This window comes from Mastacembelus armatus, unplaced genomic scaffold (genome assembly GCF_900324485.2).
Source record: "Mastacembelus armatus unplaced genomic scaffold, fMasArm1.2, whole genome shotgun sequence".
Lineage (NCBI taxonomy): Eukaryota > Metazoa > Chordata > Actinopteri > Synbranchiformes > Mastacembelidae > Mastacembelus > Mastacembelus armatus.
This window is the reverse complement of record NW_022872940.1, coordinates 133,737-147,820: the sequence shown is the minus strand read 5'-3', so window position 1 is coordinate 147,820 and position 14,084 is coordinate 133,737. Positions and strand designations below refer to the sequence as shown.

The following is a 14,084-nucleotide window of genomic DNA, read 5'->3' as shown; positions in this document are numbered from 1 at the left end:
ATTTTATCAAGAAAATGTACAGAGGACTGGATCAGTCCTGACCTGACCCCCGTCACTGGATCGGTCCTGACCCGACCCTCCTCACTGGATCGATCTTGACCCGACCCCCTCACTGGATCAGTCCTGTTCTGTCCTCTGCTCTAGCACTGTGGTGATGAAGTGTCACCTTGTATTTCTCACAGCTGACAGGATCCACTAGAGGGCAGCAAAGACCAGAATATGACTGAGCCTGACTGATGTGAACACTAATATTCTGCTGATATTTCCTGTGTGGTACCAAAAGGGCCCGTTCTTATTCATCACATGGCTCCTGCTCCTTCACCTACATTGACTTTATGCACATGATGTTCTAGTTTGTTCCCTTTTCCAAACTGTGGATTTGGGAAATGAACAGCACAAATGGTGAACTAGAAAAATGTCTCAATTGTGTCAATGGAATAGATTTTTCTTCAGTCTCAGTAAATTGAAGTGTGTAATATTTCCTGTCAATCTAATGATTGTCTTTACTTTAGGAATAATCCACTTTCTCGGACGTCATCAGGAAAAAGTCTGATGCCAAACTAAGATGAAATATCATGGAAACTGGAATAACATCATCAACCAAATCAACAGGTTGGTTCAACAAATTGTTTCCTAACTTCCAAGGATGTTTCCAGAAAAGATTAGTGAGAGTTGCTCTAAGTAGATGAACTGAACCCTCAGCTCCTTTATTTTCTAAACTAAATATTGGGATCATTTTTGATCTTCATGTATATTTCACATGTAGTTTATCTCCAAATGTCTGAATCAGCCTGATTTGGTGTCTCAGACTTTCCAATGATTGTTTCCAGTTGAATTATTCAATACACACATAAACCAGTGCAGTGAAGTAGCTACAATAAAGATTTTTCAATCTGATCTGACTGGACAAGTTTGCAACAACATAATAATCTTTGACATTTATTCATGTCTCATGTTGTTTCTTTGGATCGGTTGGATTTTGAAATTCCTTCTGTTGAGACGTGATGATCAAACCTTTGGAGTTTTTGATCTTCACTGTACAAATCTTTTTCTATTCTTGTGTCTTTTAAACCTTCATATGATCCATTTATTGTCCAAACAAATCAATACAAATGCAAATATTTCCTAGAACGACATTATTTAGTGTTTGTTACAGCTCCAGTGCAGACACCTGGGACTTGAATCTTGTTTCCCTATATTTCAGATCTACTCATTCTAATATGTTAGTCTGAAGATGGAGCATGTCTGCATGTTAAATCTGAACATTTGGAACGAGCTGAAAGTGAACAGAGTCCTAACTCTCCCTGTGATTCAAATGAAACACATGGCTCTCTCCAATGAGCCTCCTCCTTTATTATTAGCTGTTAGCTACAGGAAATGATGCTGCAGCTTTAATCTCACTTCACAGAAACTCTGTGGAAAATGCTGCAGAAACATGTCATTGATGGTCTCATCTACTTTTCCAGTGGGAATTAGTGGTTGACCTTCAGTCAAAGATCTCTGTTAGCTTCATGACATGAGGTGCACATTGACCTGCCCCCTTTCATCACCTGTTTTTAGACCAGTAGAGTTGAAATCTTGGTAGAACTCAGAGCTGCACAGGTTTTGGCATCTGGCTGTGAATATCCATCCATAAGAAACATATTGTGTGTCAATCAGCTGGGGACACAAACTGACATTGATTTGATTCAGCGTCTTAACGGTGAGATGGTGTTTAAGGCCCCACAGGAAGTCCTAACATGAGTCTGATCGGATCTCTGGAATCCTTTAAAGTCCAGAAACCAGATTGAATCGGTGCTGCCTGGAGGTTTATTCATGTCCACACAAACTCATGGTCCTCCATGAAAACAGACACATGCAACATGTCTTTGGTCTCATTTGGTCTCTGCAACCTCCTGTTTATTTATTTCCGGTTCCCCTCCGCCCCCACCGAAGTATTTTTAGACGTATAGAGACGAGGCGAGGCTTTTATAGTGAAGGAGCTGGACAGGAAGTGTGGTGGTGTAGCTGGAGCAGACTTAATTTGAACGCAGGGTAAGTCCGACTCTTATTTTCTTTATGGTTTCACTGTCCGAGGCTCCAGTTCAGGGTCCAGGTGGACTGTAGGAGCTGGACTATGCGCTGGTCTGGTCCGTGGTCTGAGGGGCAGCAGTTTTGATATATTGAGGATTTTTGCTCAGTAGTTTCTGTGAAAGGTGAAAGTCCGAGTCGTGTTGAAGAGCTGTCGTCCAGTTTCCTGTGAGTTTCTGGAGACGACAGCTCTGGGACCTTTCTGGGAAAAGGGCGTCAGAAACAAAAAGTAGATCCAGCCTGGACTTTAGTTTGACTGACGGAAACTTGGCTCATATTGACCTGATCAGGAATCAATAAGCGAATCGATAAAGAATCGGGCCAATAGGCAGAATCAATACTGGTCCTGGTCTCAGTTCCCATCCCTACTTATACACAACATTTAGGTATTTGTCTTGTAGTATTAGGTGGAGTACTTTAGAGTAAATAGTCACATTGTGTGTGTTTATGTGTTGGATTTAATTCATGTTGTCCACTTGTTGGTACCTGGACCCTCAGAGTACCAGCTGCTGGGACCATGTCCTGGCCTTTGTTGTGTAGTGGGCTTGGGGTCCTGGTTGGACTGGTCTTTCTGCAAATACACTAAAAGTATTGGAGTGTAATGTGAGTACTAACTAACAGTATATATCACAGTTTATTTGCTGTGTACTTCAAAGTGTACTGCAAATACACTTAAAAAGCAGGCTAGAAGTATGTAAGTAGTACCTGTAAGTTCAGTACCCAGTAGAGCTGCAGTACAACATTAAACCCAGATCAGAGCGGGTAGTGTATTCATGTGTGTATAGTGGTACTGCTGTAACCACAGAGTCATGTGACTTCCTGTGGAGCAGCAGGAAGTGTTCAGTGGGTGAGCTCAGACTCCATGTTGAGAGCAGACAGCAGGAGGAGGAAAAGTGAAGCTGAGGCAGCTGAGTGTTAATCCAACATTATTATGATCTGACTGTTGGAGGCTCACACTCACTTTTCTCTCTGTGGACTGTGGAGGGAAGAACCTGGGTCCACACAAAGCCGCTGAAACTAAAGGAGGAAACAACAGGCCGTGACTTCCTGTGGACACAAAGTCCTGATCCGCTGAAGAATCCACATTAAAGCTGCAGCTGAGCCCAGAACAGAGGCCCAGCTTTAAAGACTGTTGTTGTGCTGCCTGCTCTGAATCCACTGGACTCTGGCTTCATGTCCGTATGGCTGGGACTTCCTGTTTGCTCAGCCTGGTCTGCGTCTCTTGAACTCACTGGTTAAGAAACTTTAAACTGATCAGTGATTGATGTGAAATCAGTAAAACCATGTTTGTGTTTGCAGAGGTCAGTAGCACAGACGTGTGTGAAGAGGGACTGGTCCAGACCTGATCCCATGATATTCAGTCCTGAACCTGGTTCCTGAGACCCACAGTAAGATACAGTTCCTTCTGTAAACTGAGCTGAAGATGAGTCCGTGTTGGACTGGGGTTCAGAATGAGTAGAAGTAGGAGTCCTGGTGGATCCTTACTGAGCGAGCACAGGAAGAAAATATTTCTTCAAATATTTCACAGTTTGGAACGTCTTTAGTTTGGTTTCTCACAATAAGACAAAGCTCATCTAAAATCAAACATCATGAACTTAAGCTGTGAGGTGAAGAAAACCTGTTCCAGAAACACACAGCAGTGTTTTTCTCATGGACCTATTCTGTGTAGTTTCCCTAAAGAGAACCAACAGGTGGACAGTAGCAGTGAGTGGAGGAGACACTGCAGTCCTGCCCACACACTCCAGCCTGTGGATCCACTAAATAAAGTGTGAAGCCAAATGTTAACAAGCAAAATATGGTTTTTGACTTGAAGTCCAATTTATTCCAAACATTTCATTTTTCAAATTTGTCATAATTACGTATCTTTGATTCATTTTTTGTTTGTGAACTCAGTGTCGATTTTAGTGTCTCACTCCATCTGTTCACACTCGGTTTAAATTGGACTCAGGGCAGCTGGAGTTTGTCTCCAGAAACATCTGGAATTCATCTGGATTTTTGTTATTTCATCATTGTCAGAACAGGCTCCGGTAAAAACTCCAACAAAAGTAGAAACAATAACACAACTAACTGTTGACACTGGTCTCTGATCTCACCAGGGACTCACAATGGGACCAGAGGACATATTAGATATTCTAGAGGATCTGGGAGAAGATGAATTTAAAAAGTTCAAGTGGTTCCTGGAGCAGGAAGGCATCAGAAGGAGCCAGCTGGAGGGGGCAAGAAGACCTGACACTGTGAGGCTGATGGTGCAGAGATATGGACTTGATGGAGTTGTGGAGGTGACCAAGAAGGTGTTAGAGAAGATTCCCAGGAAGGACCTGGTGCAGAGTCTGTCAGACATCAGCTCAGGACCAGAAGGTCAGTAACAGGAAGAGGAAAGGACAGTGTTGTTTTTTTAACAGAATTCAGGTTTTACCAGTTAGACTTTAATCCTGTCCAACAACCAGACAGTGGACTTGTTGAGATTCACTAAACTGGAATTTGCTTGAAAGTTCAGAAGGTTCATGTTGTAATTTAAGATGATATCATGTTAGTGATGAAAACATTACACTGGTGCTGTTCTAAGAGAAAATCCTGGTCTTGGCTGGTGTTTCATTTGGAGCAGGAAGACATGCAGTGTTGTCCACCTGAGTCTGAACATGTGGCCATTAAAAATGACACTAAACCAAATCCACATGAACATAACTATGAAAATAACAGACACCCCCCTTTGTCTCTCACCAGGACCCCTCTGGTCTCAGACGTCTGAGGCTCACCCTCCTCAGGACCCTTCAGCAGCTCCTCACACTAAAGGTAAATCTGCTTGTTTTGAATCAGTGGAAGACACAGATCACATCCCTGGACAGATGGATCAGACATGATAAGGCTGTAATTACAGTCACATAGTAAAAAGAAGCTGCATCTGGAGACATGGGCACTAATGCTTTTATGTTCTTCCCCATCTATGTTTGCCTCAGTTGTGGTGGTTCCAGTACCAGAGCCACAGTCCATCACATACTATCAGGAGATGCTCCGGTCAAACCTCAAAGACAGGTTCATGTGTGCAACACAAGGATGGACACAGAATAAGGATAAGCAGCGTCTGGATGAGATCTACACTGAACTGTACATCACAGCTGGAGCCTCCATACACATCAGCAAACAGCACGAGGTCAGGCAGCTCGAGATGGCAGGGAAGAAAACCGATACAGAGAAACCAGTGAAACCCAGTGACATTTTCAAACCTCCTCCTGAACAATACAGACCCATAAAAACAGTGCTGACCAATGGGATCGCAGGAATTGGAAAAACATTCCTTGTGCACAAGTTTGTGTTGGACTGGGCTGAAGGACGAACCAATCAGGACGTGGATCTGCTTTTCCCCCTCACCTTCCGTCACCTGAATCCACTGAAGGGAGACCAGTTCAGTCTGGCAGAGCTCCTGCATGAATGTATTAAGGAAACTGTTGGGATCAAGGAGGAGGCTCTGAATTTCATCTTTCAAAAGCTGCAGTCATCAGGAAACACCAACTATGACAAGAGTAAATTCAAGCTCCTGTTTAATTTGGATGGACTGGATGAGACTCGCCTCCAGCTGGACTGTAGTACCAATAAAACTCAGAGACTTAAATTTAAAGTGACAGAGTCCACCTCAGTGGACGAGCTGCTGACAAACCTCATCAGGGGGAAACTGCTTCCCTCCGCTCGCCTCTGGATAACCACCAGACCTGCAGCAGCCAATCAGGTCCACCCAGATTTTGTGGACATAGTGACAGAGGTCAGAGGGTTCACAGACCAACAGAAGGAGGAGTACTTCAGGAAGAGGTTCACAGATGAGAAGCGGTCCAATAAAGTCATTTCCCACATCAAGAGCTCACGTAGCCTCCACATCATGTGTCACATCCCGGTCTTCTGCTGGATCACTACTATAGTTCTGGAGGATCTGTTGGAAACCAGAGAGGTGGAAGAGCTGCCCAAGACCCTGACTGAGATGTACACAGAGTTCCTGTGGTTTCACATCAAACAGAGGGAAAAGAAATACTGTCTAAAAGGCTCAGAAAAGTCTTTTCAGGACATTAAGTCATTAGCAAAACTGGCATTTCAGCAGCTGGAAGAAGGAAACCTGGTCTTTTATGAGAAAGACTTAAAAGAGAGCGGCATTGATGTCAGACAAGCCTCAGTGTACTCAGGAGTGTTCACAGAGATCTTTAAAGAGGAGAGGGGGAGGAAGAATGAAGCCATGATGTTCAGCTTTGTTCATCTGAGTGTTCAGGAGTTTCTGGCTGCAGTCTACATGGTCCACTGTTACACCAACAGGGAGACACAGGTACTGGAGAAGTTCCTGGGTGGAAAGTACAATTTAATGAGGGAAAATAAAGTGAAACAGAATTTTTCTGAGATCAAAAACTTTTTCAGAATCACTCATTCATTTCTGGATGACTTCCTGTTGGGAGCCATGCATAAATCCCTGGAAAGTAAAAGTGGCCACCTGGACCTGTTTGTCTGCTTCCTTCATGGTCTCTGTCTGGAGTCCAACCAGAGAGTTTTAGGAGGCCTGCTGGGTCAGACAGAGACCAGTCCAGAAACCATCCAGAGAGCCATCAACAACCTGAAGGAGATGAACAGAGATGATATCTCTCCTGACAGAAGCATCAATATCTTCCACTGTCTGATGGAGCTGAACGACCACTCAGTCCATCAGGAGATCCAAGAGTTCCTGAAGTCAGGGAACAGATCAGAGACGGAACTCTCTGAGTTCCAGTGCTCAGCTCTGGCCTACATGCTGCAGATGTCAGACGAGGTTCTGGATGAGTTGGACCTGAACCAGTACAAGACATCAGACCAGGGACGACAGAGACTGATTCCAGCTGTGAGGAACTGCAGAAAGGCTAGGTAAGTCCAGATGTGCCCAAGTAAAAAAATCTATTTTTGTATATTTTCTAAAAGTATTTCAAAAGAGTATACTTTTGAAATACTTTGAAGTACTTGAAGTTGTGTTAAAATTAAACCAGTGAAGTTGCTGGAAGCTGCACTATAAATCTGCTTTAGTACATGAAAAACCTATATTTCACATATTATTGGGTACTTTTGCTGCCCAAAATACTACACTACTGTTAAAATATACAGGAAACATTTGAAGATGACTTGTTGCAAATGTCAAAAATCTATAGTGACATTAAACTGACAGTGTATTACTAATAGACTTTGAGCCAAAGTAAATGTACTTGAAATATACTCTGAACTCATTTGAACTATGTATGAAATACAATAGAATGAGGTTTGAAATGTGAAAAAAGTATGCAAAGTATATTTTTCAAAGTATTTGAGTATTTGTTGTGAAAATGAGCCACTGACTTTGTGTTAAATTGCAACCAAGTTGAACATATTGCATTAAAAGACACAATGATATTGGATTGATATTCCTAGTAAATATAAGTCCACTATAAGCATCATTGTGTGTTTAATAAATACACCAACAATGCCCTCTGAATGGATTCTCCAAACACTGAGTCTGAAATGTAGATACTTTACTTAGATTCCAATCCAATGATGTTGGACTAAAAGCACTACTTCCTGTTAGCATGTTCTCAAATGCTCTTACTTTGAAAATCCCAGTGCACTTTGAAGACGTTCTAAAAGGATTGAAAATAATCGGAACTCCTACACAAAGTCCAAAACCCGTCAGTCCAACAAATATTGATTTGAACTCTAACACTATTAAATCCAGCCATTTAAGGGCTTTGGAACAAAACAAGTCATTCAAGGTAACAACAATAACAATAAACAGGAACAACAGTTTGTGTTTTCTAGTAGTGAGGTCAAAGTATTATTTGGCTGCACCACTATGGGACTAAAATGGATTTTAGTGATCTTCAGGATTCTGCATAGTTCTCCGAAGAATTCTGTCCAAACATCCAAAATACATGAAGTAAACATGTAGTATGAAAGAGTATGTTGAAGTGAAACTTTGTCCACAGGAATTAGACCACTTCCAAGAGTCCACTTTACCACAGCCAGGAACACATACATTGTGTACTTTAAATAAGTCTACTGAAATAGAGCTCAAGTTAAATGGAGGCATAGTATTATATTTGGAAGAGAATGAGACAATTTGAAGTAAAAACACAAACCATGAACAGACTTTTGGAAAATATCACTAAATATACTTCAAAATCTGTTGAAAGTAAAGTGCACTTTGAAGAAATCTGCTAAATGACTAATGAAGTAATGACATCATTTCAATATACTTTGCAAACATTTACTTTGAATATACTTTTTTTTGTCTCAGTAACTCTTTTACTAATCTTGTACTTTGGAGACTCACCAAAACTGTACTTTTACTACGTTTCAACACAAGCACAAATACACTTGGTAAAATGTGTGAACACACTTTATCTGCTAAAAGTAGAATTGAAGTCTGAAACAATAGATTGATTTTTCACTTGGGTGATCATCACCATAATGTTCCTCTTGTTTACTGTGAGAATGACAGCAGCTGGATTTTGTCCCAGATGTTCTTGAGCTGTTCCAAATGGTGTCAGTCCAAAAGCTGCAGATGTTCCTGTTGTTTTTTTCTCTCTGTCCAGTGAATGAACACAGTTCTTCTTTTTCTTTCCAATGGTTTTTCCATGGGACACATTTTTCTTCTGTTTCTCTTCACACACTGATGTTTTTCTGCTACATGTGGACAAATGTCCAACATTGGAATAAACAGGGACAGGCCTGTTGTGGAAGTTCCAAAGGAACTGAGTTTTCTCTGCTTCCTGTCCAAGATGAAAGCAGAACATAGATGAAGCGTGTGCAGTGTGACAGAGAGTGAGAAGAATTCTTATTTCATGTCCAACCCACTGAGAGAAGATCAGCTGAACCACTGATGTGATGACACAACAGGACATGTCCCTGTTTGACATCAAGTGATTCAACTCAATATATTGTCTCTGTCATAATAACAGCTTTTCTAATATATGTGTCCTCACAGACTTTCTGACTGTGGACTCTCAGAGACTCACTGTGAAGTCGTGGCCTCAGCTCTGAAGTCCAACCCCTCCCATCTGACAGAACTGGACTTGAGTATGAACCTTAACCTGCAGGATCCAGGAGTGCAGCAGCTGTGTGGTGGACTGCAGAGTCCACACTGTAGACTGGAGACTCTGAGGTCAGTTGACTGACTGTTCCTATTGTAGATCTTAGATGTTGAATCCACAACTGAAGCTCCTGTGAATGTTGGTTGTTCCATTCAGTGTTTTCATTGTTCTTCTATTCTCAGCAGACTAAGAATGATTCCTTCAGTTTCTCTTCATTTCACTGAGCTGTCTTCAATAATGTGTGTTCACTCATATTGAATAGTCATATTAATAATGATGTGTTTCTTTCTATAGAAGCTTTGAAGAACAGTGTCCCAAAAATGTCATCTGTCAGGAAGTTGTTCTGAATCCTTTGTGTTTCTAAACAAACTGTGGAAACAGTCCAAAGCTGAAACTGTTTCAACTGAAACTGTCCAGTGTTTGTCCAAGTTTGGATCCCAACAATATGTCAATATTGGACCAGACTAATATCTGACATCCTCCTGAGAGCCAGAAGGAAAAAGGTTGGAATATTTCCATTTTGGAATAGAAGTGAAGACTTTGGGACGTGAGAAACAAAGTCCTACTTCTTTCTGGGGAATAACACGTCCCTGTAGTGGACATTGGGTCTTGCTTTTTCCCAAAAACCACACAATAAGCATCAGTTTGCTGACGATAATGTTGGATTTTCTCTGCATTTCTATCTGATTTTTCTCACTTGATGAAACTCAGAGAAAACATATGACACAGTCAGTTGTCAACAATCTATGAATGGGATTCCAAAGCTTGTGTTTAGTGGCCAATGACACAGTGGGGATCAGTCCCAACACAAGGACATGATCTGGTCTGTGCATTGGGACTGGGCCATTAGAAAGCAGTTCTCAGCCTGTTGTCATTGCCAAGGCCTCAAATCCTGATGCTGTGTGAAGAAGCTTTGAGTAGTTTTTGTTCCTGAACTGAAGCCAGCAGCTTTTGGTCCTGACGCTGTCCACCCAGTTTGTTCCCTGATCCAAATCTCATTGTGAAGAACAAATCCACAGTGTCTCTCTAAAGTTGATCCCATAGAAATGAAAGTAGATGTGGAGCACAGAGACACACAGATGAAATCATGTGTCCAGGTGGTTGAGCTGTGTTTAGTGTCTGAGCTGCTGCTGCTGCTGCTTTACCTCTGTGCTGTGCTGAGGCTGCAGCCAATAAAGCCAGAGAAGAAGATGCAGAGAGGGAAGAGACAGGAGACAGGAGAGCCTGGTGGAGCTTCCTTGGCTCAGATAGAATAAGGAGGAACAATTCAATGCATTGTTTTGCTGCACTTTGGAATTGGGTCAACAAACTTTAAGCAGGAAACTTTAAAGCTGCACAGTGACAGTATGAGCCATCAACTAGATTGATTCTGCTGTTGGCTGGAAAGCAGCTTCTCTTCCCATGTGCTGACAATAATATCATGATATAGTCAGACTATTATTACTATTATTCTGACTGTTCTCATATTATTATTCTCATTATTATCATTCTACATTTCCCTTCAGGGATTAATCAAGTTGATCTCATCTCATTATTCTAATGAAAAGAAGAAGAATTGTCATCATCATTATCACCATCCTCATTGTCATCAACATCAGTGACACATTGGATCTCCTTCTTTGCTTCTTTATTCAGGTTGAGGAGGTGCAGGTTGTCAGAGACCAGCTGTGGTTATCTGGTCTCAGCTCTGAAGTCCAACCCCTCCCATCTGAGAAAACTGGACCTGAGCTGGAACGACCTGCAGGATCCAGGAGTGCAGCAGCTGTGTGGTGGACTGCAGAGTCCAGACTGTAGACTGGAGACTCTGAGGTCAGTTCACTGACTGTTTGTTACTATTGTAGATCTTTACTGTTGAATTATTGTTTGAACTCAGTGTTTGCACAGACATAACTTCTATTGAAGTTGATTTTCTTTTCCTGTCTTTGGATTTTTCTGAGGCTAAATTCAGTCTTTAGTCCCAAATGAGTCTCAGAGAAAGTTGGTCTCATTGTGTCTAAAGAGTCACATGTGTCAGCAGAAAATCCTCTGAACTAATATTTGTTGGAAATGGATCCAGTTTCTTTGATGCAGTAGAAATATTTCTTTGATTATTGATATTGATGGTTGAGAACACACACAGACAGGTGTGTTTCCATCACTTCAGAGGACATTCCATTGACTTCCATTGATTTCCTGGAGACAAAGCCAAACCAGAAGCACTACTTGGTGAACCCTAAGCACAACCTGAACCTGAACCTCAACTTCCAGACAGCTTCTTTCACACAGAAATCCAAACAGGTCCTGGCCTAGATTATTGGCCCCTTTTTAGATGTTGCCATTGGATTTGGAGCAGGTGGTTGACCTTGGACTCACCTGTTGGGAGTCCCAGTTAGTGCAGCCTAATAATCCCTCATTCGGTCAGTTGAAATGGACAAAGTCCTGTGAGGACCCTCTGGTCCCAACATGTAAGAAACAGTAGATCAGTTGACAGACCCCATGTTTAGGTTGTGTGCTGAGATGAATGTGATGTGAAAGTTGTGCTGACACTAAACTGCAGACATGAGGCTGATATTAGACTGATCCACACTGAGGATCTTCATGGGAAAGGCTGTTTTCCCTCTCAGAGAAATGTGGCTGCACAACATGAGTTTGTATAGATGGAGCCACAGGTGGAGCTGGCAGAGTTTCAGAGCTGAAGTCACTCCGTCTTTATTGAAGCAGCAGCATGTTGGCATTCATATTCATGACAGCTCTTTGTCCCTTTTTGGATGGGATTGCTTTGAACCTGCATCCTGTTGGCTTCAGCTGTTTGGAGTTTCCACTTTCTAAACTTCTACTTTCTAAACCATCTTCAGCTCTGAACACATTCTGAAACATTCGACTGTTGACTTCAGCTCTGAAGATCCTCAGTGTGGATCGTGAAGACCAGAGCAGTGGGCTGAGTCCTAGGTTCTGTCAGAGGTCATGTGGGCTCTGAATCAGCAAATCAGGTCAATTGAAGGTTTGTGATCATTTCAGTTCAGTCTGATCTAATTCTAGCAGTGAACAGTTTAATCCATAATGTGAAGGAATGAATCCAAACTACAGCCTGTGATGAACTGAGGAGGAATCTGATGGGATTGTCAGCAGGGACTGGACAGAACACACACGTTGCAGATCCATGATGTGTGGTGGTGCAGTGTATTGTCTGGAGCTAGTTGAGGGTTTGATGACTCCTTGTATGTGGACGCCTGCTGAGAGAAGGAGGAAATAAAAAGGAGGAAAAGAGAATCTGATTATTTATTTACTCACCTTCTAACTGAGGTTTGTTCCAACAGGTTTGGCTTCGATGTGAAAACAGTGACTCCGTGTTCCAAAGACAAATCCTGTGAGTAACATTGAAACATTGTCTTCATCTAATTTTTAAAGTCTGATTTTACAAAGTGTTTTTGCTCATTTCATTGTCAAATCTTTCTAAATTGTGTTTTTGTCTTGGCTCAGGAAAACACCTGCGCCCAAAGAACTACAGGCTGTTTGATTTGAGGTTCCTGCAGATCCTACACAAGACCCCCAGCCCAGAACAGATCAGAACGCCCCCCCTCTCCCATGCACAGCCACTACTACAAGCCTCAGGGGCCTATCACTGCGTGCATCATGCATCATATCGTAGAGACACAGAACAGCACCATTCAGATGGACTGATAACATGTGGACACTCTGACACCTAAACTAAGGCTCATTCCAATCTATTTCATATGTTAGGCCCCAACAACTGCAGAGGAACCAGTCCAGAACACAGGATGTTGATTCATTTACTGCCATTATTGACTCCTCTTATACTCTGTGTCAACAAATCCAGCTTAAGTTTGAACAACAACAGACTGTTTCCTCCTCATCATCATGTCTTGACGATGACTTTCCACATGAGCTGCAAAGTGACGTCTGCTCCAGGAGCTGAGCTATAATCCTGAGACCAAAGTCTTAGTCCTGAGTTCAGAATGATCCTGTAAGGAACCACATCACTGATGTATCGCAGCACTTTGTGTCAGACAGACATACTGTAGATACAGATGGTGAGGACCATGTCTCTGTCTATAGATCATGAGTGGTCTCTGTCTTTCTGAGAATGAAGATGATGTCAGTCAGATGCTGTGTGACCTCAACCCTAGAGGTCGACTGATCGGTCGATTGTTCCGGCCAGTTTTGACCCTTTTTACCATCATCGTCTTCATGTAGCTGAGCATATTAACAGACAGGCGCATCTATGGGCAGCCCATTGTTGTTGTTGTGGGACCTGATGACCCCCCTTGTGACAATCAAACGGCCTTTCTGCCAGACCTCAGTGGATGTGGGCAAGTGGAGGCTGACTAACTCCTGGAAGAGTGAGCAGAAGAAGGTCTTCGGATGAAACAGCAGGGATTCAATTCTTCTTTTCAGAGCCGTATATATTTCATTAGTTAGAGAGGAAATCGGACTTTATCTACCATGCATGTAAAAGCAATGTAGAAGAAGATGGAGGAGACTTTAATGTGACTAAATGTGATTTCATTTCCAAACACCATGAGCTTCCTACAGACAGGACTAGAGACAGTATGAATGAATGTGCTTCACAACCTGAAATGCCTGGACACATGTTCCCACTCAATCCAATGGGGCATTTCAATATTATTAATAGTGTTCTCAATCCATTAAAAATGTACTGACAAATGTCAAATACTAGGATTTACCTGTAAATGTGTTGAAATAAAGAAATACATGACAGACTAGTTGAAGGAAACAAACCCTAGTTTTCTTATGTCAACAATCAACATTTCTATTCTAATCCTATTTTAGAAATGAAATGTCTGCAAAGAGACTAAATGAACAGTCTCTACACTCTTGTTGACACTGTCTCAGCACTGGCATCTTGCAAAAATGCAAAAATGTGTTTGGCCTGAAGATGCTACTTCAAACTTGTGGTGCTTCAGTGAAAGGACAGTTCATCACTACAAT

The 14,084-nt window shown here is 42.0% G+C and overlaps 1 protein-coding gene across 1 annotated transcript in view; it reads left to right on the top strand.

Annotated features, from left to right (window-relative positions):
* Positions 1–13,804, top strand: part of LOC113143887 (NACHT, LRR and PYD domains-containing protein 12-like) — a 36,139-nt gene extending 22,335 nt beyond the window's left edge. The window contains exons 9-12 of the mRNA XM_026329491.1: positions 9,029–9,205; positions 10,770–10,943; positions 12,431–12,480; positions 12,594–13,804. Coding sequence (XP_026185276.1) covers positions 9,029–9,205; positions 10,770–10,943; positions 12,431–12,480; positions 12,594–12,595 — 403 coding nt within the window. The 3' untranslated portion in view covers positions 12,596–13,804. The remainder of the gene's footprint in view (positions 1–9,028; positions 9,206–10,769; positions 10,944–12,430; positions 12,481–12,593) is intronic.
* The last annotated feature ends 280 nt before the right edge of the window (positions 13,805–14,084 follow it).